The sequence below is a fragment of the Fusarium mangiferae genome, assembly GCF_900044065.1.
Source record: "Fusarium mangiferae strain MRC7560 genome assembly, contig: FMAN_scaffold005, whole genome shotgun sequence".
NCBI lineage: Eukaryota > Fungi > Ascomycota > Sordariomycetes > Hypocreales > Nectriaceae > Fusarium > Fusarium mangiferae.
This window is the reverse complement of record NW_024573925.1, coordinates 2,423,757-2,448,205: the sequence shown is the minus strand read 5'-3', so window position 1 is coordinate 2,448,205 and position 24,449 is coordinate 2,423,757. Positions and strand designations below refer to the sequence as shown.

Below are 24,449 nucleotides of genomic sequence, written 5' to 3'. Positions count from 1 at the left end.
GATGGAAGGCCAGCAGACAAAAATAAAGCAAAAATACCATATGAGGATAAAAGCTCACATAAACCCGGGTTTCGCATTAATAGTCAGGGTGAATCCACCCTCTCCTCCCTGACCCCAACAATAAGGCCCCTAACGCCTCAGCGCTAAAGGGAAGAAGAATGATTAAATACGGGAGGCGGTATACGGGTTGAAGACGTGTCAAACCCTCTGGTCATGTGGGTAAAAACGGAAAAACGGGAACTCAAATGCGTCGTCGAGATATCTATGAAGGGATAAATGAGAAACAAAAACAAGCAGAGCATCAGCATCATAACAGCGGCAATAAAGTCGGAGATGATCAGCCAGTCGTTTACTTGTTGTTGTTGGCCACAGAAACACCGACACCGACGCCTACAGCAATAGCGATGATGATGAGCAAGACGACGAGGGCACACCACCACTTAAGCTTGCGACGGTTGGCAGCGTGCTTCTTGGCCACCTCGACTTGCTCGTTGCCCTTCTCCATGTGATCAACGGTGTTGATCGCATTAGTTTCAGCGGCCTGGATGACCGGCTCTTGCTGCTCGACAATGGTGGCGAGCTCCTGGTAGAGGATGGCAAGCTCGGAAAGAGTCTGCTCAATGCGCTGAAGTTCACTGTGACGAGCGCGAACATTCCCGAGTACGGAGCTTGCATGACCGGTACGATTTGTTCGCAGCTGAGTTTTTCATTAGCATTAGCCATGCTGTCTGTGAAAGTAGCTAGCTGGTCGTCGCTTGGGGGGGTTACTTACAGCAGTCTGGAACACACCCTCGTTGCCCCAGTCGGCGTTGGCGGCTTCCTGAACCTCTTGCTCGGAAGCATCGGGGTTGACGATTCGGTATTGACGAGCAATCTGGTCGCGATAGCGCTGCTGGTAATCCCGCTCGATGCTCTGGTATTTGTCGAGCTCTGACTTGAAGAAGGTCTTGAGAGACTGCAGCTGGGTGTTCTTTGTGGTACGGGAGTTGTCATTGGTCTTTGCGAGATCGCGCTCGAGTCCCTTGATGCCGTCCTTGATAGCGGTGTTTCGGATCTGGGTCTGAGAAACATACTGCTCGAGGTCATGGTTGGCGGACCCGTCGGTACTGCTGAGGGTGCGTTGGTGGAGCTGGCCGATGTAGTCGACGTCGTTGGTCAGACCCTTGATTTCATCGCGGAGTTTCTGCACGCGGTTCAAGAATTCTTGCTGAGAAAGACTTGTGCTAGTAGCTGTAGGCTGCTGCGAATAATCCTGCATTTCATATTGGTCATTACCATGGGCTGGCGCGTCTTGCGCATAAGGATTGGCCTGCATGGAAGAATTCGGGTCAGTATGATTGTGGTCAGTTTATGAGGAACAGGGGATAACAGGGTTGCGCGTACCTGGCCATAGCCATAGGAGTTATCCTGAGCCGAGCCCTGCTGGTAAGGGTTCTGATTGTATTGATCGTAGGACATGGTGATCAATTATAGTCGAACAAGGAAGCAATGGCGGGGGATGGATGGTGATGATGAGAAGAGCAAAAAGCACTAATAAAAGGCTGGTGCTGGTGGTGAGAAATGATAAGATGAAGCTACTCGACCGAGCCTTAGTTTGTCTTGGCCTTAAGATCAACGTGGATTGGACAATATGGGCCGGGGCCGAGCGCCAGGACGTAGTGGCGCCTGTGGTTTTTTGCGGTTTTGGTGGATTTTGAGCACGGGTCCTTCAGTGGACGGATACGAACGTGACGTAGGTGCCCCGGTAGGTGTTTGGGTCTGGAAAAGCTTGATCTTTTTTGGTTCAGCAGGTTCGAGAGAAATGAGTAAACAAAAAACAGCCTCGCTTATTGAGATCGCCAACTTGATCAATGCTGATGTGGCAACTAGACGTTACTATCTGGCAGAATGAATGATCCAAGCTCAGGTTTCAATTGCTGACCGAGAGGGAATTCATTCGGCTTATGTATGAAGGTCCTAAAATTGAACCCCGGCAGTATCGGATCTACCTAGAATCGTTAGATGCCTGCGTACGCAAGTGGCGGGTGTTCATTCGAACCAAGCACGGAAAAGAGACAATGGGTAAGTTTCCAGAAATACACAAACCCAGTCAAGGGTCTCTTGGTAGGCAGCTTGGGTTTCTCGTCTTGTTGGTGACCCTCTCTGCGCCATCCACCGATTACTACTCGTCAGCCATTGAGGCTATGGTCATATACAAACAGCGAATGCGAATCCCCCCAACTGCCCACTGAGGCTGAGCATTGATCTCCCTTGTCCGCCGGACCTAAAAATCGGTGGACAGGACTATGATAAACCGGGCCACTCAACACATTGATGAAGCATTACCATACCTTTTACAACTCAGAAGGGAAAATCAGTGTTATGGAGAATTACTAGTGTTTTGTTCTGAATTTTCCCCCATTCCCATATGGTCAAATGGTGGCTAAGCCGTCGAAGGTAGGTTCCATCCGCAGCGCCAAGGCACTGGTTTGGTTCTAGATAGTTTTGATGATAGATAGCCAACATGAGTCCAATTGAAACTGCTGCGGGACAACAAACAGAACTGTTTCGCTTCAAGGGTAACTCGCCTCCGCAAGACCGAGCTTGACCCCAGCTGCCTGGAGTCTTTTTTATCATCTTTCTCACCTCAGTGCTGACGCTGGTCGCCATAAACCAATAAACATCTGCCACTAGTAGTAGCCGAAGTCAATTCTTCCAATACCACAGTCGCCATCTTCTCAAGGCCACCGCCTCATAATTTTGCATCGAAAAACTCCAAAACGCCAATATCGTGTCACGGTTTTTATGCAACCATGCGTCGTCCCTGCTCACGATATGTTCCAGCTCGATAAGTTATCCAGATCATATGATGAACGGTAGTGCAGAGGCTGCCTAGGCCTTTGAGATTCGAAGCGGTTTCGTTTCGATCAGGCAGGAGGTGACCATGGTAGGGCATCTCCGATAGGATCGCATGCTTACGGGAAGTGTGTGACATTCTCATAAGTAGTTCTTCTTCTTGGCGGTTCGTGTGTACTGCGTGAGGTGCCATTCGACGTCACCATCCTTGTTGTCAAGCGTGCCACTTCGAATCTCGAATACCCTCATTGTCATCCGTGGCCCGACTTCAGCTAGCTCAACGCTGTCGTATCCTGTCCGTACGAAAACATGATGTCTGACTTCAATACTGTCCTCGATGTTCTTGAATGTGACGACTCGGTTGCCGACCTTGTTTTTGCTCGTGATGGCTTCTCTAGGAGGAAAAACGTGTTTCAGTACTTTCACTACACGCTCACCTAAGCGACTTGTAAAGCCATCGAAGATGAGGTGAGGATACGATTCGCTCACTGTTCCTCGAACGCTTCCAGGAATATCGTGGCGTAAAACGACATTGTGAAGAGAGAATGAGACAGTTGGACCGTGCGGAAAATGCGACAATGTCAAAGCAGTTGGAGTGCCTCGATGTTCGTGAAGAAGGACGACGTCGGAGAGCCCAGCTGACTGAGCGGAGCGTACTAGATCGGGCAGGATGAGGTTTCCGCGATTGAGGCGCACGGCAGTGGGAAGTAGAAGTCTGATCTCCTTGGCGAAGGCTGATAGTCTAGCCGAGGGATCTCGTGAAGTCGTCACAAGAACGCGAGGATCGACAATGCCTGAAAGCTGAGCGTACTCATCGTCTAGGTCGAGCTGCTCGTTGGTGGTGAGATCAGGTCGTGATTCGTCATACTGGTAGTCTTTGCGAAGTGACTTGTCGTTGGCAATTGAAGGATCCAAAGGCTTGCCAGAAGCCAAAGAAGATCTCAATTTGGCTCGCTTCTCGCTGATCTCAGCGTCCCGCAGAAGAAGGGCACGTCGATAGAGGTAATCGCGCCTTTGGCGCGCTTGTTTGCGCTATGCCAACAAAGTTAATATTCATAGAAAGAAAAAAGATACTCCTACTAGAACCTACAATCATTGTTTTGGCGTCTGTTCGCTTTCGCAAAGTGATGCTTGAGCTTTTGCAACATGTATAAAATTTCTAGGTTAGATACTAGGTAGGTATACGCTACCACCCAAGAAGTCAGTCGCAAGAAAAAGTTCCTTATCGAGGCGGACATCTATTGATAACGAAAACCGCCTATCACGTGGGCGCAAAATGTCCCACCAACTGCACTTCGCAAAGAGGGTCCAGCTGTTCACCTGGATGTAATTGTTCAACAGAAGGCTTAATTTCTTGCCGCCAACTTTGTGACGTGCGTTCTGTGACAATCCTTACTACTTGCCAAACCCGCCTGACTCCGAGAATATACCTCGCCGCCTGGCCATTCTTTGTACCGGCGCATTCGTTCCCGCGATGATGTGAGCCTTACCAGCGACTTGCAACTTCCAAACACTTTTACTATCCGATCCGAGCCACCCTGGGCCTCCCATACGGATACGTCCCGGAAGAATAACAGCTCTAGGTAAGTCGCGCTCGCTGTCTTGGCTGCCGAGGAACGTATTGGATCTTTTCATCGCCCACTGCGTCACCGCCACCCTTACTTTGCCCTGACGCGGGGCATTCAGCTGCTGATAAGTTGTGCAGAAAAACTCTACGAGCCACCAACAACTTAAACAAAACACCAACATGGAGGGCGCCTTCACCCATGTTGGGAATCATTTGATATCCGACTCCGCTGCTGCCATCAAAGCTGGAGCCGATGACCTTTCCACGATCGACCCTGACGAGAGCTTACTCTATGGCAAATATGGAGATCGTAATGGCCGCCGCCGAGCCGATGATGATGATAACCAGACCGAGGCTTTTGAAGAAGACGACAATGATAGTCTTAACAGTGTCCCGATCGACGGACTGACGGGACTCAAACTTAAGGGCCAGGATGAAGAGAAAGAACTTCCAGCCCATGCCTGCGCGTAGGTTTATCTGTGGCCTTCATGTTTGGATCTGGCTGACATGGTTTTAGTTATTGCGGTATTCACTCCCCAGGATGTGTTGTCAAATGTCTCACCTGCAACAAATGGTTTTGTAGTGCGAGAGGCAACGGCACCTCGACCCACATCGTGAATCATCTTGTTCGAGCTCGCCATAAAGAGGTTCAACTCCACCCTGAGTCTACGCTGGGTGATACTGTACTTGAATGCTATAACTGCGGAACCAAAAATGCCTTTCTCCTAGGTTTCATTCCAGCAAAGTCCGATACTGTTGTCGTCCTCCTCTGCCGACAGCCTTGCGCGGCCAATACCTCGAACAAGGACATGAACTGGGATACATCACGATGGCAACCCCTCATCGAAGAACGAGCTTTTCTGCCTTGGCTTGTCGCGACCCCATCCGACTCCGAACAGCTCCGAGCCCGCCATCTTACACCCAATATGATTGCCAAATTGGAGGAGATGTGGAAGATCGAGCCTAAAGCGACAGTTGTTGATCTTGAGAAGGCAGCTAGTATTGATGACGACCCTCAACCTGTCTTGCTAAACTATGACGATCCTTATCATTACCAAAACATTTTCGGACCTTTGGTCAAAATGGAATCCGACTACGACAAGAAACTAAAGGAAGCGCAATCAGAGGATGGGCTCCTCGTACGCTGGGACTACGGTTTGAACAATAAGCATCTAGTCAGCTTCAATCTCCACAAAATCGAATCCGGAGATGTCAAGCTTGCTGTTGGTGATGAAATGCGCCTGCGTTACAAGGGCGAGCTGCGATCTCCTTGGGAAGGGGTTGGTTATGTCATCAAGATCCCGAATAACCAGTCTGATGAGGTCACACTGGAGCTGCGCAAGACTGGAAACGAAAAGCTTGTGCCCACTGACTTATCCCACAACTTTTCAGCAGACTACGTTTGGAAAGCGACTTCCTATGACCGCATGCAGTTGGCTATGAAAACATTTGCTGTTGATGATATGAGTGTATCTGGCTACATTTTCCACACATTGCTTGGTCATGAGGTCCAGCTACAGGTCATGAAGACAAACCTGCCTAAGAAGTGGTCTGCCCCTGGTCTCCCTGATCTCAATCCAAGTCAAGTTGGCGCCATCAAGGCAGTTCTTCAGAAGCCCCTGAGCTTGATTCAAGGTCCTCCTGGAACTGGCAAGACTGTCACATCGGCTACCATCATCTACCACTTAGCCAAGATGAGCGGGAACCAGGTCCTCGTATGTGCGCCCTCCAACGTCGCCGTCGACCAACTCTGCGAGCGTGTTCACCGTACAGGACTCAAGGTTGTTCGTCTCACAGCCAAATCTCGCGAGGATGTGGAATCGTCTGTCAGCTTCTTAGCGCTTCATGAGCAGGTGCGAATGTCAGAGCACAACAGCGAGCTTGTCAAACTTTCCCAGTTGAAGAACGAACTTGGCGAGCTGTCCAGTCAGGATGAGAAGAAGTACAAACAGCTTACCAAGATAGCTGAACGAGATATTCTCAACAACGCTGACGTCGTCTGCTGCACATGCGTGGGAGCTGGCGACCCTCGTCTTTCGAAGATGAAGTTCCGGAATGTTCTGATTGATGAATCGACTCAGTCGGCGGAGCCTGAGTGCATGATCCCTCTTGTTCTTGGATGTAAGCAGGTCGTCCTTGTTGGTGATCACAAGCAGCTTGGCCCTGTTATTATGAACAAGAAGGCGGCCAAGGCTGGCCTTAACCAATCGCTTTTCGAGCGCTTGGTCAACCTGAAATTGTCGCCTATCCGGCTCAACATCCAATACCGAATGCACCCCTGTCTATCCGAGTTCCCGTCCAACATGTTCTACGACGGTAGTTTGCAGAACGGTGTCACTCATGAGAATCGCCTTCGAAAGGACGTCGACTTCCCTTGGCCCGTCGGAGAGATGCCCATGATGTTCTGGTCTAACCTGGGCCACGAGGAGATTTCTGCCTCCGGAACTTCATATCTCAACCGCACGGAAGCATCCAATGTTGAGAAGGCGGTCACACGATTCTTTAAGGCCGGCGTTAAGCCCGCTGACATTGGTGTTATTACTCCATATGAAGGCCAGCGAAGCTACATTGTGACTACGATGCAGAACTCAGGAACCTACAAGAAGGAATACTATAAGGAAGTCGAGGTCGCGTCAGTTGATGCATTCCAAGGCCGTGAGAAGGACTTTATTGTTCTATCTTGTGTTCGATCCAACGACAATCAGGGTATTGGGTTTTTATCTGACCCTCGTCGCTTGAACGTGGCCTTGACTCGAGCCAAGTATGGCCTCGTCATCCTGGGCAATCCCAAGGTTTTGTCTAAACATGAGCTTTGGCACAATCTTCTTGTCCACTTCAAGGATCGTAAATGTTTTGTCGAAGGCCCGTTGACCAATCTGCAGGCATGCTTGCTCCAGTTCAGCCGACCCAAGGTCAGCTATCGTCAAAAGAATCAGCAACCGCAGTTCGGAGCCGGCAGCTATTCCAGTGGAGGACGCTTCAACCCCGCTCCATCTGGTCGAGACTTTGATGCAGGCTCCATGGTGTCCTACATCCCCGACGATGTGTCCTCTGTTCATGGCTCTGCATTTGGAGGTGCCTCTCTTAGCAGCGCCTTCCCTCCCATGTTCTCAAGCTTCACTCCTGATCAATGGCCTGGACTTCCTGGGGTCACTGCCCCGGGCCGAGGCGGGAAGAGCCGTGGACGTGCTACGGAAAGCATTGCAGGTGAGAGTGTGGCCAACTCCGAATATACGGATGCATCTTCTAGTGTCATCGGGGGTAAAGGGGTTGGCCAGGGCGGTGTTAGTCTTGGAGCGGGGCTTCACGACGCTGTCACGGGCATGCGGCCTGTCTCCTATAGCCAAAGTGATCGGCTTAAACAGTATGTTGAGAGCAGTGGACGCATGGTTCCTGGAAATGGTTATGGGCGACGCTTTGACGATGACGAGAAGAGTGTCAGCACGGCATTCCATAGTCAGATCGGAGGAGGCTACGACTGAAGGACGACATGAGCACTACGGGTAGATGATTCCAATTTTGCATCCCGAGGGCTCTGCTGCACGACTTGTCACCACCGCCGGATCATTGAGCGCGGAGGGAGGTTCACATTATTGTCTTCTTGTGAAGTCTTCCCAACAAGGCTGACATCTTCAAGAGTTGCCCATATCTGTGGAGACCGTGCCGTGCCCGTTTCATGGGTGACGCCCGGCTGGATAGGCCAGGGCAAAGACATGAGAGTTGCATTGCCAGAGGCTCAACCTACGGCGGCCTCTACAGGGTCGTAGCAGGCCCGGCAGGTGCAGATTGTCTTGATCTCGAGAATGCAGTGCAATAGTGGAAGGGTCAAGGGGGGTGGTGATTAGAAGTGTTATTGAGAAGTGGCCAGCAACGAAAGACTGCCTTCAGATATCGTTATACAAGATGAGATGTTGGAAGAAACGCCATGTGTACCCTACTGGCAAACCCCTCCCTACATCGAAGAACTCGTGAGTCACTCACTTGTTTGGTGTTTTGGCACCCTACGTTAAAATTCTGAGTTGGCCTTGGTCAGTCTTTACCAGATAACTAGATAGCAAACTTGAGCCGTTCTTTTGACCTTGAACATCTCATGCAGGAATAAGTGTCTTCAATATGCAGATGAGTTCTTGTGAGGCAAGGAATGGTTCATGGAATGTGAAAAAGGCATCCCATGGGTTATCTGAACAAGGTGGCATATTCCAGGTTGACACTCCACTGTGTCTTTAATCAGAACATATACTGTACGCCAAAGACCTAAGGGATGCCAATATACTATGTGGACGTTGAAGTTGCTTCTTCTGAACCATTGCTCTTCTAAAGAATCATGTGTGAGACAGTTCACCTAGTACTCAGTACAGGGGGGACAGATTGGGTCAGGGCACAGGGGCTAGCTGGCTTGTGACTAAGGTGGCCTGCTTGTTAAGTGTGAACGGCTGTGGTGGGGGACAAACTATTGGGGCCTGGACCATTACACCAAATCCCGATATCTACCAGGGTACAAAGGTACTTATGAGATCACACTCCTGGCCCCCCAGTCCCGTCCCGTCGGGGCAGGCAGGGCTTTGTCGTGGATTGTTGTCAACGGACGCGACGCCGCGGGGCGTCTATGGACTTTGAATTCAATTGAGAATGGCTACATAAGGTACGGTAGCAATTGTGATCACAATAAGCCTATGGGGAATCTTTCAGGGGGCTTGTTGTATGTACGCGGCTCATTACCTTAGCTATAAACAACCAACGCAAGCCTCCCCCCTTATAGGCGCATATGCAACCCTCCCTCCCTTGGAGTTGGCGGACTTGGCTTCCACTAACAGGGCCAATGTCACTCCCTTACTCTCCTGTCTCTCTATTGAGCCTCCACGTTTGCGCCGCACATTTATTTAGTGAGATACAGGACATTCCCTACTCAAGGTCGGTCGGAACTGTGCTTGATTACTACTACTTAGTAGGTAGGTAGGTAGGTAGATACCTACCAAGGTAACATATTTCTCATGCAAATTACCTTGACTCTTCCCTTTTCCCTCCTTCACGTTCGCTACGCGGTGCTTTTCATGCTTAGTTCGCCCTTCACGTCGCTCCTTTGATCCAATTATTCATTATTCATCTACCTGCCTTTAACCAACCCGCTGAGATAACTACATCGTTTCGACATCTGACCGTTCCACCCCGTAATGCAAATATCATAACCATGTTAGCCACATTTCAAGGACGACCAGGTCGTCGCTACATTAGCCTCTTTCTCTTCATCGCCATCACATGGTTCCTGATCCATAACTTCCGCCCCTACGAGCGCTATCGTACCGTGAGAATTGGCACATATAACTATCTTCCGAGTAGCTACGATTGGAGCAAGCAGCAGGTCTTCCACCCAGTTGAGGATGTCAAGAGCCCACCGAACGGCACGTTCAAACTACTGCCACGAATTCAGAAAGAGCGCACCGAAGACTATAAAGAAGACAGCGAAACCACGGCTAGGAAAGCAGCCATCAAGCAAGCATTTACCAAGAGCTGGGAAGCTTACAAGAAGCATGCGTGGGGCTGGGATGAGCTCGCACCCGTGTCCCTCCGCGGAAAGACGACATTTTCTGGTTGGGCTGCCCAAATCGTCGATGCCCTCGACACTTTGTGGATTCTTGATATGAAGGATGAATTCAGGGAAGCCGTCAAGGTTGTCGCCATGATCGATTGGTCGCGGACTGGAGACGAATACCTCAATCTGTTTGAGGTGGCTATCCGTCATCTCGGTGGCCTCCTCTCCGCCTACGAGCTTTCTGACGAAGCTGTTCTGCTCGGCAAGGCCATTGAGCTAGGCGAAATGCTCTACGCCGCGTTCGATACCCCCAATCGATTGCCATCCCACTGGCTCTATTTCAAGGCTGCCAAGAGTGGCTCCCAGCAGGCGGACGCATCCATGTCTGGCGCTGCGGGAGGCTCAATGTGCCTCGAGTTTACCCGACTGTCCCAGATCACTGGCAATCCCAAGTACTACGATGCTACTGAGCGCATTAAGCAGTTCTTCTACCGTAACCAGGACAAGACCAAAATTCCTGGCTTGTGGCCCCATGTTATGAACTACCGCGATGAGAAAGTTGACGAAGCTCGCTTTACCCTCGGCGCCGGCGCAGATTCGCTCTACGAGTATTTGCCCAAGATGCATGCTTTGTTGGGTGGCCTGGATTCTGAGTATGTCGAAATGACCACCAAGGCACTTGATACTGCTGTCAAGCATATTCTGTACAAGCCTCGTAACCCCGAGGACCTGGATATTCTGATGTCTGGCAATGTTTTGGCAGGCGAAGAGGGTAGCAAGCCTGAGCTGACCGCTGAGATGCAGCATTTGACATGCTTTGTCGGTGGCACATATGCTCTGGCAGGTAAACTCCTTTCTCGGAGCGACTTCGTTGATCTCGGCTCTCGTCTCACTGCTGGCTGTGTCTGGGCATACGATGCGTTCCCCACCAATATTATGCCCGAAATCGCTCAGCTTGAAGCTTGTGAGTCCATCACCAGCAAGTGCCGCTGGAGTGACAAGCCTGTCGAGAAGAAGGATAAGCTCCCAGAGGGTTTCATTCGAGTTAGAAACTCAGAATACCGCCTGCGCCCTGAGGCCATCGAGAGCGTGTTTTACATGTGGCGCATCACCGGCGATGATGTCTGGCGTACTGCTGCTTGGCGTATGTGGGAGGGCATCGTCAAGCAGACCGAGACCCAAGAGGCTTTTGCTACAATTAGTGACGTTAACAGGAAAGGTAGCGACAAGCGTGATAACATGGAGGTAGGTCGCGCTCGTTCTCAAATCATTGGCAAAAACTAACTTTCGCTAGACATTCTGGATGTCAGAAACAATCAAGTACTTCTATCTCACATTTGATGATCCCAACGTCATCAACTTGGATGAGTGGGTGCTCAACACTGAGGCTCATCCCCTGCGGCGTCCCAAGGGTGAGGAAGTTGAGGTTCCCAAGAAAAAGACAACGTGGTGGAAATTTGGTCATTAATCTATAGGCTTTCTTGACCTGGTACAGCTATGGGCTATTGGTGTTTTAATGGACTACCTTGGTGTAACAAGTGCATGGTTTGTTTTTGTTGGTATACGAAATACCTATCGCAACGATCTTTTCTCCCAACATTACTTCCCACCCACTACGTTTCTCAATCAAGTCTACATCAAGTCTATCCCGAGTCGCGTTATGATACTGGAAGAGCAGTGTACGCAGGGGTTTCCCACTGGATCCAAGTTGAATATGTACTAGTGGAATGATTTATATAATAGAAGTCAATGATGATTCAGAAACACTCTATCCTGCAGCAAATTGGTGTCATTGTGAACCATGAACACACTCAAAGCCACCTGAGGTATGATGAATCACCCCGCTACGCGCATGACCCCGCCTGACGCATACTATCTACCTCCAGCGATTACATCATCGAAAATAAGAACCCACCTAGCTACGCCACTCACTTACACGAATCTTCCGCAACATTTCCAACGGCTCCTCTAATTTCTCCTTCACCCTCTCTACCTAGTTGCTCTCTTTCCTCGGCCGTAATGCGGCATGCCGTTGCGTCCCTCTTCCCTCTGTAGCCTACGCCCCACGCCAATTCTTTCAACATGTAGCAACAAATTGCTCCGGTGTCGGACATCAAACAGCGTCGCATTTGGGCTGCGAGCTCAGCATCGAAGAGGGCGGCATGATGAGGTCGCGCATAAGAATCACTACGAGAGGCTTAACATAAGGCACGATGCAACACCCGCTGAGATAAAAAAGTTTTGTCCCTCCCTATGATGCTTGTGGAGTGTGGAAAGCTAACACTTCAGGTCTTTCTATTCTCTTTCAAAAACCCACCATCCCGATGCAAATCCATCTGATCCAACCGCATCTTCGACGTTCTCCCTGATCTCCGAATCATATACTGTTCTGTCTGACAAGACTCGTCGAGCAGCTTACGATCGCGATGTCCTTCGTTTGCACCACCACCCACCACAAACTCACTCCCATCACGGCTCTTACCACTCTCATCAGCCTGGCGGTCGTGCACCATCGGGTTTGAGTCGCAGGAGAGGCACTTTTCGCGGTCCGCCGCCTAGCTTTTACCGTAGCGGAGGCTGGGGAGAGCAGGCAGATAAGCGCCGCAAGGCCCACGAAGAGAGTACTGGTGGTCGAAGCACATCAACACATGAACAAGGAGGATCGCATAGTCGCCAGAAGAGTCCATGGGGGGATCATTTTAGTCATGAATCTTCCCATGGGGGAATGGGACCTGGTGATGACCCTTTTGGACATCAGAATGATGTTCCTCACTTTGACAAGGCGGGGCATACGCGAACACATCGAAGAGAGGACCAACGGCGCAAAGATAGGAGACAAAGAAGCGCAATGGGCGACGATGACATCGGCTTTGAGGCTCAGACAACCACCACAGGCCATTTTATCATAATATCGGGCATTCTGGCCACTGCGATACTGGCGCCTCTCATATATATTCAGTTCATGAGCATTGGGCAGAGAAAAAAGAACAAGACTTGAGCAGCGATAGACTGCAGACAGGAAAACTGGGCGTGTCTCCTAGAGAATAAGTGTCATTATGAGGCTTTGCGTTCCTCATCCCTATATTTTAAACGGTATCGTTACTTCAAAACATTTCATAGATGGAATCTATACCCTGGCAGTACGAGTAACAAACAATTGCCATGATATCATCTTCGAGATTTTTTATTTAACATAATCTACATCCCCGGAGACCACCGCACACAAGCCTGAAAGGGACAAGGAGCTGCTGAGGGGAGAACAGCCCTGAAGTGGACATTTTAACGACGACTCTCTGCTATTGGAAGATCTACAACTCCTGAGAGAAATTTAGCCCTCGAAGGTGAAGCTAGCACCGAGCTTGTGGGTAGCCTGGTCGAGCTTCTGGGTGTCGAAAGAGCCGCCAAGACCCAGGGTGACGCCCTCTCGGAGGAGGACGTTGTAGGCAAGGGCAGCAATACCACGGTCGTTGATCTTGACCTATATTTTGGAGCGCGAGTCAGTCACTCATTTCTACAACACCCAGAATTTGGTTGTACAAACCTTGGTGAAAGAGACAGGGTCGATGCGGTACTTGCTAGCAACCTCAAGGCCGACAGCGTTGCCGGTCTTGGAGTTCCAGGTAGCCTTGGCACCAGCCTCAACCTGTGAGTTGACCTTGTGGTAGTAAGAGGCAGCGAAGACGCTGAGGTTATCAGAAGCGGTGATGGCAGCGCTGTACTGGGGGGCAGCATAGCCAACAGCAGCGCTGTAGGCGGTCAGAGCAGCCTTGTTAGCATCATAGCCAGCGGAGGCACCAGCTAGGAAACCCTCGTGGCCGACAACGGCATCGACATTGGCAACAGGGCCCTTGAGGAGATCGAAGAAGGCACGGCCGTGGAAACCGGGTTGCTTGAAGTGGAGGTTGAACTTGGCACCCTTTGCGGCGGTAGCAGGGAGGAAGTTGAAGAGACCCTCGAGCTTGAGGCCCTTGGCGAGGGAGTCAGCGACCTCGATCTTGGTGTCGAGAGCATTGGCGGTGTTCCAGGTCTGGGTAAGGGTCAGGCCTGTACGGGAATAGAACATTAGCAGCTGAGCATAGCCAGGTTGAAGAAACGTCGCAAATCCGACCGGCCAGCCTGATTTAGGCCCAAGGATTCGCGAGACGCTGAGAGAGGGGAGATTCTGTTTGCGGCGGGGTTTGGGTATGGGTGGTGGAGACGGAGATGGTGAAAGCGAAGAAGGTGTTGAAGGAAAAGATGGTGGTGTCGTACCGGTAGGCTTGTCGGTGTATTTTCCCTCAATCTGAAGACTAAAGTCAGTAACCCGAAGGCAGAAAAAAAGACACCCCAAAATGCAAGGCCGTTTTCTCGTTTCGATAAGAGCTCGTTTGTGATGAAGATGTAGTGAATCAAGTTGGTCAACAACACCAAAAGCCGCGGTTGACCGAACACTAACTTCCGAACCCCCGAGGAACAACGGCTTGCCATTGAGTTTGCGGAAACGGGAATGCTTACAGCAGCAGAGGTGGCCTTCTCGTGGCTCGACTTGCCGGTAACCTTGAAAGCAACACCGTTGGGGGCGGTGTCCTTGAACTCGAAGGTCGTGGCAGAGAGATGGTAGAAATCCTTGTTGAGGAGCTATAAACGGCGCAAGAGTTAGCAGAGCCCGTAAACTTCAAGAATCTATAGCAGCGGATGATCGTGCGGAGCAGGTCAATGCAATAGGGGATCTGGAGGCTGATGCTCCAATTCATTCCATCACGTAAGTTCCGAAAGAGCGAAGAATGAGGAGCTCAATTCTCGATATTGTCACAGCCCAAGAAATCAAAACAGAGCAATAGAAGGTGTCGAGACGACGGAGGGGAGAGAGGAGCATACATCGTTGGCCGGCTTGGCAATGTCGGAGAAGGCAGGGACAGACATAGTGGCGGTGGATGGTATCGAAAGATATAAGTCTCGAAAGGAAAGTTGTGATGAAAATGAAGTTGGAATTTCGACAGAGATGTGAGAGAAACGAACGGGGTAGGAGAGTGGGAGACGATGGAGCCTACCTGCCTTACCTTACTACCTAGGTAGGTACCTACTTACTAGAAAATACTTGGGATCAGACTCACACAGGGCTGATCTCCTACACAGGGTTTTCTTGTTGGGGAACCCCGCTGGAACCAGCTCAGGCTCAGTGCATAGCTCGGGAAGCTCTTGTGTGCCAGGCTCTGAAGCTGCCCTGTGCGCCGCCCAGCAAGGAATTTGCACATGGGTAGCCCAAGTCGGCTGATGTCGGGTCTGTGTCACATTGTCACTTGGCCGGGTGATAAAAGGCAGCCTTTAGCTGGAGATCATGTAATTAATTTAAGCAATATCCCCCAGAGCCGGGGCCCACGTGGAGGGGTAATGAACGATGGCAACGAAAAGAGTTGGTCAAAGAGGAGAGAGAAGTCAATTGGATGATGGGCTACGTCCATTTCCCGAGGGACAGACCAGACCATTCATGATCGCAACGTCAAATTCCCTACTCCGTACCTAGGTTGGTGGTTATTGCCTGATCCTCCCGGTTTGAGGCTTCGTACATACAGATGCCACTGTGTTAGTACTAAAGGTAGTAGAGTTTTGGGGTGCCAAGTCCATTGCATACAATTATCTCGCTGCCCAACGGAGTCCTTCATCATCATGTCCGTCCATGGATATCCCTTATTCAGTTTGCATGTTGTCAACGCATGAACAGCTCAGAGACTAACAACTAACAACTCATGTGACTCCATCACTCACTGACCACTATTAGCGGCTGAAACAACACCTCAGACCCATTACTTTGGTAAGTATGCCCGCAAGGAGGTTGAGGTACTACCTGTACTCCGTACCAAAGAAGTTTTCTGATAAACCCGTAAATTGAAGGCCGAACTCGACGTGTCTATGTCCGGTTTCATTCGCGTCTATTGGTCCGTTGGCCACACCCTCTTTGCAACCATTTCACGTCAAGACCCTTCATGCATGGACAAACCAGGACGACATATTGCCCCTACTGCTGCCAATTTCAAACTGCTGTGAAAGCGACCATTCGCCGACGCTTGAACTATGCAAACGATGCGATGCTTTGTTTCTAGAATTCTTGTCTTTTATTTTATTTTCCCACGCCCCTATCTTTCCGTACCCTTTCCCGTCATCATTCCGCGGTTGGTTGGTAAGCAAGATCCAAGACGCCTTTTCTCTTCTTTCAGGAGAACGACACCCAAGACATACACTTCATATTCCTTTGGCCCAGACATCTCTTACATGGCAGTAAGTTACAATGAGGCAAGCAAGCTTGCTGTGCTTGATGTTTGCTCGATTCGCTATATCATCAAGCCGCGTTATCGTATTTGGCGTTGTGAGTGGAAATGGCTCTGCAACCAGACATTAGCAAGCGTGTTTCTTTCGGGCCACCGACCATGCAGTTCTGGGGACAGAGAAGTTACGTACCGGCCACTGGGGTCAGTCTGTTTGGACCAAGTGGGAGTCCAGCGCATGACGGTCGAGGCGCAGTGAGGGGGGAAGTGCTCATCAAACATGCATCGATACCAGTAACTATTCATTGTTAGTCTCACTCAACTGCAAGAAATCGGTATCAACGTACGCCTCCTTGGTATCGGGAATATCGTTACCCCACTCAGGTTTGGGGTTCTTCATCATCTCGTCTGTCACCTGCTTCTCGGCGTTGTCCTTGAGTGCGTCGATCCAGCCGTAGCCGACACCATCGGAAAACTGTTCCTTCTGTCGCCAGAGGATGTTATCAGGGAGATATGGCTGTTCGTCTGGCTCGTCCGAGGTATCGAAAGCCTTGCGAATGATGTACTTCTCAAGTCTGTCCTTGGTGATCATCTTCTCTTGAGGATCGATGTTCATCGATGTTTCGAGGAACTATTACGACTCTTAGTTTCTGGGAACAACTATTACAACAGAGCTGAACTTACCTCCTTATCGAGGAAGGGAACACGAGCTTCAAGGCCCCAAGCAGAGGTGGACTTGTTAGCTCGCAGGCAGTCAGCCAAGTGCAGGTTCTTGACACGGCGAACTGTCTCCTCGTGGAAAGCCTCCTTACCAGGGGCAGCGTGGAAATACAGGTAGCCACCGAAGATCTCGTCACTTCCCTCTCCACTCAGAACCATCTTGATACCCATGGCCTTGATCTTTCTTGACAAGAGATACATGGGGGTGGAGGCTCGGATGGTAGTGACATCGTAGGTCTCAAGGTGAAAGATAACATCTGAAAGAGCGTTGAGGCCATCCTCAATGGTGAAGGTCATGACGTGGTGCTTGGTACCGAGGAACTTGGCGACCTCAAGTGCGGCCTTGTTGTCCGGAGAACCAGGCAGTCCGATGGAGAAGGAGTTGAGCTGGGGAAGGTATGTCAAAGTATCAAGGTGATCATCATCGTCAACACCGACCAGACCCTCACCAGTGTCAGGGTTTTCGACAGGGAGAACGTTGCCGTTAGCCTCGAGAGCCTGTTTTCGAAGTCTGGTCACCTCACGCTGAGCGATAGATGCTGTCAGACTCGAATCAAGGCCGCCGGAAAGGAGAACTCCGAAGGGGACTTCAGCCATGAGTCGCTTTCGGACAGCTTTCTCGAGAGCATGTCGGAGAACCTTGTAATCGACAGGGTTGCTGGGAACCTTCTTAGGGTCCCACCAAGACGGGTTAAAGTAGCGAGTCGTCTCGCCAGTCTTGGAGTCGTAAACGTGACCGGGGGGGAAAGCAACAATCTTGTCACAAACGCTATGCAAGCATTTCAGCTCGGAGGCGAAGTAAACGGTTCCGGGTTCCTTGGAGGACCAGCCCTGGTAGAAGGTGGTAATACCAATAGGGTCGCGGGCCGCAATTGTGCGATCTTGCTTCTTGTCGTAGAGAACAAAAGAGAACATGCCATCGAGGTGGTTGGGGCAATCGGTATCAAACTCGGTGTACTAGGATATCTATTGTGAGCCTGTTATTCTTCCTTAAGCTATCCATGAATTAGTCCTCTTACCAGGGGAATGATAACTTCGCAATCAGATGTGGTCTTGAAGTGATATTGCTCCTTGAGGTTCTTTCGAATGTGACGATGGTTGTAGATCTCACCGTTGACAGCGAGGATGATGCTGTCGTCGGCGTTGGTCAGGGGCTGGGCTCCAGACTCTGGAGGAATAATCGTCAGCTAAAGGATGCGTCTGAACCCGAGACTTTCGACTTACCAACACCGACAATGCTGAGACGCTCATGGCAGAGAACTAAACCAGAGAGTCAGAACCAGCAGCTTTTGTGCTTTGGGATTCAATTGGGCTTACTGGTATGGTTGGCAATCACGCTTCCACCTGAACATTCTAATTTAGTACTTGCGACCGTGAGGGCTGCAGCATTGGTGTTGTTTTTACTTACTCCAGTCGGGGCCACGGTGACGGATTCTGCGTAATTCAGGTTAATTGGAAGGGTTATGCCTTAGTCGACCAGTGTGATACATACTGCTTTGCGAGCTTCAGGGCCGTGGGCTTGAACTTTTCCACGTCAGGATGACTGCAGAGACGCAAAATGTTAGTCATGCCATGATTCTTCTTTTCCTCTTCCGACCGCGGGGTGATTTCAATTCCAATCCCAACTGATGGCGGGGTCATCATGCCCCTCCAAACCACCAAAACAGATCCATGTTCAATTTCGCAAGGGAGGGAGCGTACCGATGACAGGCGAAGATACCACACATGTTAGCGGTTGCTGTGAAATGCGCGCGTTACGTGTGTATCACGAAGGGGAGTGCTTGAAGAAGAATGGTAGGAGGAAGAGAAAGGGCGAAGCAAGATTAATATTTAGCAATAGTTTCGGGCGAGAGAAAAAAGAGGAGTCATAAGAAACTCCACACTCCTTCCGCCGGCACAGAACAGGCGATAAGTAGGTACTAAGATACCTACCCTCCATGGGTACCAGAACAGACAGTACCAATACTTCAAAGCCGCAAGGTTATTAGCGGTTAACGGCCGTGGCCGATACAATCATATGGAAGTCTTTAACTTGGTAAGGTTATCCACCACATACTCCGCTGCGGACGCGGATGAGCATCTCCCCACTACCACAGTGACCAGCTTGCCAGCATGAGTGAAGATGCCGGGCCAGTTCATTTGTGCTGTGAGGATCCGGGCAGCTTGACTCGTTTGTCTCAACTGAAATCGAGTCCCCATCTTCCTCGCTTGTAAATGGACGGAAGAATCTGTCCGCTGCGAGATAACGGCTTTGCACTCCTCCGGCGCAATCATGCCAAGCCAAGCCAAAACATTTTTGAGGTGTGAGTAAATCTCCCGGCCGATTTCGGCCTGTAATTCAGCAGACTCAATTGGCAGCATGAAGTAGTCTAGCCCTTGAGCTTGTGCGTTCCCGGCCCAGTTTACATAATCTGAATAAACTTTGACTTATGGGCTTGATAAGGGAAATACGGCGGACATGCGGCTCTCGATTGTCACGTCACGAGACCAACGTTGACAGGCTCTGATGAAATTAACAAAACTATGAATTCAGAGTATGCTATCGATAATGAAGATCAACGTGTTTTATCAGGACATACGAGATACTTTACAAAGAAACTGTTCTTCAAAACTTACATATAACGCAGCCCCGTCACACATATCACTCTGGCCTTCTCATACCAAACTCCCCCATCAACCATTTCCCACGACAGCTTTCACACGCAAGACAACCGCTCTCGTTTGCGACGTAACCGAGTGGGTCGGGCATATCCCGACAACGCAGCCGCAAGTGATTCACTCGCCGGTGACAGCCCAAGAAATACGGATTGACAAGGATAGTGGCTCTTCGACAGTCCCGAGACAAATGGTTTCCTTACGAAAAGAAGACTTCAACGAATTTCAAAGAAGCGCACTGTCGCAGTGAACTGCCTGCTCGTTGCCCAGTATGAAAAGGATTCTTGACGACGTTGCGCTAGCACCTATCTCTTGCTGTATTGTAAAGCTCTTCTTATCATCCTGTGCTATATAGCATGCCTCCGTAATGCGTGGAGTCCACTTCATGGACTCTGAGTAACTTTCCGCCTTGGTATTTCCCTATAAACGCCGTAGCCTGAGGTGCCTTACAAAGAAAAATTTGGTCTAAAAGGTTTCTTCTCTCCCAACGCCCCCGAACGTTTCATCAAGGTGTGGGGTTCTCTCGAACCGTACGGCGAACTCGCTTCTCGTACTCGGCACGATCTCTCTTGAAGAGGTTGTATGCCTCCGCTTGGGCAGGTGACTCGGGGTTAGGGTCGTTGAGAAGGTCCTGGATACCGAGAAGGATCTGTTTGACGGTGATCGCAGGCTTCCAGGCCTCCTCTTCGTTGAGGATGGAGAGGCAGACAGTTCCTGAAGGGTACACATTGGGGTGGAACAGCGGGGGGACAAATTTGCCTATGTTTATATTAGCAAGGCGGCCTTCACAGATTGTGGTCGAGAAGGCTTTACACTTGGGAGGCTTTGTAGGGTATTCTGCGTTGAACAAGTATTAGCGCCGTCTAATCTATATTGTGCGGTTGGCACTTACCATCAGGGAAAGCAATGGTCAGCTTGAAGAGTCCGCCAGACCAAATAGTGTTCTCTTTGCCAGGGATTCCGCATTCCCAATTTTTGACATCGAGTACACCTTCTTTGGTACGCTGAGGTTTGGCATAGAACCCGAAAGGATGGTCTCGTCGCCATTGCTTCCTATTGAGGTTTCAGTCAAGTCCGGGGACTATGCATTATAAATCTCACCTCTCCTCTTGTAATCGATTCTGGCAAAGCGCCATGATTCCGTCGTTCAACTATGTCGATCAGACGTGGGATGAGGGCGGCAATATTTGTAGGCGAAGGATATGAGAAAGAAAGATTATCGAGAATCGTGTGAGAGATCGGAAAGCTGAGGTGCGACGCGAGTTGCGGCAGGATAAAAAGTCCCTGGAGAGGAGCTTGCACAGCTCTGGCGGTCAAGTTTTCGGTTTGCTGGGAAGAAAATGCTTCAGAGTGGAAGTATAGGTATCTGACACGAAAAGAAACAAATCGAAAGTCAGCTCAAAGGCGGGACCTATCGTTTGCGCAATCGTGCCCAAGGTACAATTCACGAAACGACGCCTTGTTGATGATTCGATGCACAGGCCAGAACCTGTTGTCGTTGGTTGAAAGACGCCAGTCGGGGCATGGATGCCTTTCCGGCAAACCCCGCTAAGTGGTCACCTAAATGCCCAGGGCGCTCACGCTAGGTCCGGGGGGTGATTTGCGCTGTTGCGGCTTGTTGACCTTCTGAATCCTTTCGTCTACCTACCTACTAAGGTAGGTAGATAGGTACCGTTCACCACTACCTTAGGTATTAGGTACTGCAGGGGGGGGCACTTGTTAATCAAGTGGAAGGCAAGCCACTTGAGGTGCGAACCTGCTAGCGCCGCATCATAGGTCACCTCGGCTCAGTCATTGAGTTAATCTGGAAGCGGGCGGGCATCGATCCCTTAGATTGCCCACGTACCAAGGTATAAAATCACTTACGGCTTGGTCCTTTCATCACAAAACTTCACTCTATTGACCTTCCGCCATCATTGTCCTTTCTTATAAGGCATAATTTGAACTTGGCTGACTTCCATCATCAATCTCACTTCATCCGCTTCCTTCGGCAGAAGTGGGGGCTGGGAAAGACGAGGCAGATATCATCATGGGCATGGACAAAGACACGGAAGTCACCTTGAAGGAGGAGGCCACGGAGGGACTCAAAGAGGCTGCTAAAGAGGGCGTGAAAGATGAGGTTACAGAGGACAAAAAGGATGAAATTGAGGATACCACAGACCTCAAGACTGAAGCCGAGGCTGATGCTGATGCTGCTTCCTCATCTCACACTCTCATGCCTGATGCTCCAACCGCTCATACTCCGGCCTCTAGTCTAGCGACTCCCTCTCTAGATTCAAAGCCTCATAATTCTGCCTCAAACGAGGCTTCTGCCGGAGATACTGCTCCTGATGATGCTGTTCCTCAAGACCCATCGCCCAAAGCTGCCCCGCAACAGCCCGTCTCCCAAGAAGCAGCCGCCACGACAGAAACTGTAGCAGAGAAGACTGACGATTTGCCAACCCCAGCCCCCAAGGCCGCAATAACCGTTGATGAAATGGACGAGGTTCCAGACCCGGACGAGGACGACTTGGATGATTTAGATGGTCTGTGAGAAGGCATAGAGCTGTGAGGAAACCCGACTGACTGTTCTTAGATATGCTGGAAGAGTTCTCTACCGTCAAGCTAGATCAACCCAAGCCTCTTGGAGCCGCTGCTGCCTCCAGTAAACCAGAAGCTCCCAAGGGCGCTGCTTCCGGCAAGCAACCTGAAGTGGAGGATGCGTTCTCAGAAGATGAATTTGCTAGGCAGCTCCAGGCTGGTATGGCCGATCTACTAGGCGAACTTGAACAGTCTGTGCGTTTTATTTCATCTAGCAATACCAACGAGAATATGATTGCTGATACAATTACAGCCTGACATGCAAGCACAGTTTGAGGATATCTTCAAGCACATCGCTGCGGCAGAAGGTGCTGGTGATGCACCACCTCCAAGCACTTCCAAAGGGCCTTCTTCCCAAGCACCACCTGAGGATGCATCGTTCCAAGACACCATCAAGCGAACCATGGAGCGCATGCAAGCTTCTGGAGACCAAGCTACTGCTGCTGCTGCGTCGGGATCCGCTGATGATTTCATGTCTGAGATGCTCAAGCAGTTGTCTTCGGGCGACCTTGGTGATCTAGGAGGCGACGGCAGCGAGGAAGAATTCTCCAAAATGCTCATGGGCATGATGGAGCAGCTCACTAACAAGGAAATTCTGTATGAGCCCATGAAGGAACTCGATGAGAAATTCCCCGAATGGCTTATCAAGAATCGTGACTCGACACAGAAGGATGACTTGAAGCGCTACGAGGAGCAACAGTCCATTGTACGAGAGATAGTGGCCAAGTTCGAAGAGAAGACGTACTCGGATTCCAATGCGGCGGACCGTGAATTCATTGTGGATAAGATGCAAAAGGTATGATTCATCTACCTGTTATTCTCACTGGTGGGGTCTATATCACTGACAACCTGTCTAGATGCAAGCGGCAGGATCACCCCCTTCCGATCTAGTTGGAGACATGCAATCGGCACAAGATGCCCTCAATCCAGGAGACGAAGCCTGCAACCCTCAGTAGATAAGGAACTTGGTTATTGACCCCAAGCCATCTATATACCCTTTGTCAAAATAATATGTGTGCACATCTGACGACATCCACTGGCACTTCCTGAACGCCGTGTCCCTTCCTGGGTGATCCGACTAACCCCAACGCCAAGCGAGCAAACGCGTAAAGTTCTGAATAGGGGGGGGGAAAAGCAAGAGTAAAAGAAAAGAACAAGAAAGAACGTCATTGCATCTCAATGTCTCCAGAAGTATCGATCTGGTCTTGGGGTCGGGGCGGCTTATTCTGTTTAAATTGTTCTTGGGCTATGAGCTCGGCAAAGACATCATCATAGTCTTCGTCTGATAGTGGAGGCGAGGGTGGCCGTTGTGAAGAAGCCATCTGCTGTTGCTGTTCCTCATAGGATGCAAGCATCGCTTCGAGCTGCTCTTCCTCATCCATCATCGTTTCATCTTCGTCTTGTTCCGGAATGGGAGGTTGCTCTTGGTAGAAAGTCATGGCATCCTCGATATCCGCCTCGGTAATGTCAGGAGCGTCATGAGACAGCTGTCCTCGGTCGGCAAGATAATTTGTCTTTAAAAACTGCGATCAAATTAGCAACATTCCTAATACATGAAGGGATCTCTCCCTACCTGTCCCTCTATGTCTCTACGTTGCCAGGCCTTGTCTTCACGGCTCTGTCGCACATTCTGGAGGAAGACCTTCCTTCTTCCTTCGTGTAGCTCATCCCGCTTCTTGTTCACTGGGTTTGGCCGAGTGGGACGCGAGGAAAACTTGAACTTTGGGGGCTTGATGGGAGAAGATTGAATTTGACGCTGCGGACACACGTTTCTGTCAATTGGTGAGAGTGGCGATGATGCTCGCACAGGTGAAGAGGAGAGCGGCGACGAGACAGCAGGGCGATGGTCCCAAGAACCGGAGAAAATGGGCGCTGGAGAAAAAGACATCATATTTCTGACTGTGCAACTTTGGCAATTATGCTGCATGAGATTGTAAAGGGCCCATACGATGTAGATGTTGGAGGGAGCTCAACTTGAGAATTACATCGGTTTCGTGGTCGTGTAAAGAGGTGACCTTAGGCGCGTTACAGTCGCGGTCGCGCAGTCACATGACGTACCTAGCACCTCTCCTGAAAATACTGCCGGGCTAAGTCACTAAGGTACTAGAATTCGCCCCCGAAGATCGCACCCGGCCCAAGCCGAGCGATAGACGGAGGTTTGTCGGAATCGGCACACCCAAGCAAAAAAACTGTCGACCTGATTTTGGTTGACGACATGATCTAATTAAGCCTACCTTAAGCCTGGCCTCTGTGGTGTCAATTCCTACTAGCTTTTCTTCCTTAAGAATGTACAATTCTATTTTACTACATACCATCTTTT

The 24,449-nt window shown here is 50.3% G+C and overlaps 10 protein-coding genes across 10 annotated transcripts; 4 read left to right on the top strand and 6 right to left on the bottom strand.

Annotated features, from left to right (window-relative positions):
- Window positions 1–349: 349 nt before the first annotated feature.
- On the bottom strand, window positions 350–1,458 carry FMAN_07711 (uncharacterized protein; the record flags this gene model as incomplete). Its single annotated transcript, XM_041831368.1, has 3 exons — window positions 350–697; window positions 773–1,309; window positions 1,384–1,458. 3 exons carry the CDS (start codon window positions 1,456–1,458, stop codon window positions 350–352), a joined length of 960 nt encoding a protein of 319 aa, XP_041681938.1.
- A 1,518-nt stretch (window positions 1,459–2,976) lies between these two features.
- On the bottom strand, window positions 2,977–3,931 carry FMAN_07710 (putative IMP4 protein; the record flags this gene model as incomplete). The annotated part of the gene is made up of 2 exons (XM_041831367.1): window positions 2,977–3,867; window positions 3,926–3,931. The coding sequence occupies 2 exons, from the start codon at window positions 3,929–3,931 to the stop codon at window positions 2,977–2,979; spliced, it is 897 nt and encodes a 298-aa protein (XP_041681937.1).
- Window positions 3,932–4,582: 651 nt separating this feature from the next.
- FMAN_07709 (putative HUPF1 protein) lies at window positions 4,583–7,884 on the top strand (the record flags this gene model as incomplete). Its single annotated transcript, XM_041831366.1, has 2 exons — window positions 4,583–4,869; window positions 4,920–7,884. 2 exons carry the CDS (start codon window positions 4,583–4,585, stop codon window positions 7,882–7,884), a joined length of 3,252 nt encoding a protein of 1,083 aa, XP_041681936.1.
- Window positions 7,885–9,590: 1,706 nt separating this feature from the next.
- On the top strand, window positions 9,591–11,400 carry FMAN_07708 (uncharacterized protein; the record flags this gene model as incomplete). The annotated part of the gene is made up of 2 exons (XM_041831365.1): window positions 9,591–11,177; window positions 11,227–11,400. The coding sequence occupies 2 exons, from the start codon at window positions 9,591–9,593 to the stop codon at window positions 11,398–11,400; spliced, it is 1,761 nt and encodes a 586-aa protein (XP_041681935.1).
- A 558-nt stretch (window positions 11,401–11,958) lies between these two features.
- FMAN_07707 (uncharacterized protein) lies at window positions 11,959–12,930 on the top strand (the record flags this gene model as incomplete). The annotated part of the gene is made up of 2 exons (XM_041831363.1): window positions 11,959–12,170; window positions 12,222–12,930. 2 exons carry the CDS (start codon window positions 11,959–11,961, stop codon window positions 12,928–12,930), a joined length of 921 nt encoding a protein of 306 aa, XP_041681934.1.
- Window positions 12,931–13,260: 330 nt separating this feature from the next.
- FMAN_07706 (putative mitochondrial porin) lies at window positions 13,261–14,834 on the bottom strand (the record flags this gene model as incomplete). Its single annotated transcript, XM_041831362.1, has 5 exons — window positions 13,261–13,410; window positions 13,474–13,976; window positions 14,184–14,214; window positions 14,427–14,549; window positions 14,790–14,834. 5 exons carry the CDS (start codon window positions 14,832–14,834, stop codon window positions 13,261–13,263), a joined length of 852 nt encoding a protein of 283 aa, XP_041681933.1.
- Window positions 14,835–16,248: 1,414 nt separating this feature from the next.
- FMAN_07705 (putative asparagine synthase) lies at window positions 16,249–18,535 on the bottom strand (the record flags this gene model as incomplete). The annotated part of the gene is made up of 9 exons (XM_041831361.1): window positions 16,249–16,291; window positions 16,368–16,472; window positions 16,522–16,805; window positions 16,859–17,851; window positions 17,914–18,062; window positions 18,119–18,154; window positions 18,212–18,238; window positions 18,303–18,328; window positions 18,387–18,535. 9 exons carry the CDS (start codon window positions 18,533–18,535, stop codon window positions 16,249–16,251), a joined length of 1,812 nt encoding a protein of 603 aa, XP_041681932.1.
- Window positions 18,536–20,054: 1,519 nt separating this feature from the next.
- On the bottom strand, window positions 20,055–20,685 carry FMAN_07704 (putative ubiquitin--protein ligase hus5; the record flags this gene model as incomplete). The annotated part of the gene is made up of 4 exons (XM_041831360.1): window positions 20,055–20,308; window positions 20,363–20,386; window positions 20,442–20,602; window positions 20,651–20,685. The coding sequence occupies 4 exons, from the start codon at window positions 20,683–20,685 to the stop codon at window positions 20,055–20,057; spliced, it is 474 nt and encodes a 157-aa protein (XP_041681931.1).
- An 899-nt stretch (window positions 20,686–21,584) lies between these two features.
- Window positions 21,585–23,085, top strand: FMAN_07703 (uncharacterized protein; the record flags this gene model as incomplete). The annotated part of the gene is made up of 4 exons (XM_041831359.1): window positions 21,585–22,074; window positions 22,125–22,324; window positions 22,383–22,925; window positions 22,987–23,085. 4 exons carry the CDS (start codon window positions 21,585–21,587, stop codon window positions 23,083–23,085), a joined length of 1,332 nt encoding a protein of 443 aa, XP_041681930.1.
- A 210-nt stretch (window positions 23,086–23,295) lies between these two features.
- Window positions 23,296–24,017, bottom strand: FMAN_07702 (uncharacterized protein; the record flags this gene model as incomplete). Its single annotated transcript, XM_041831358.1, has 2 exons — window positions 23,296–23,652; window positions 23,703–24,017. 2 exons carry the CDS (start codon window positions 24,015–24,017, stop codon window positions 23,296–23,298), a joined length of 672 nt encoding a protein of 223 aa, XP_041681929.1.
- Between the last annotated feature and the right edge of the window lie 432 nt (window positions 24,018–24,449).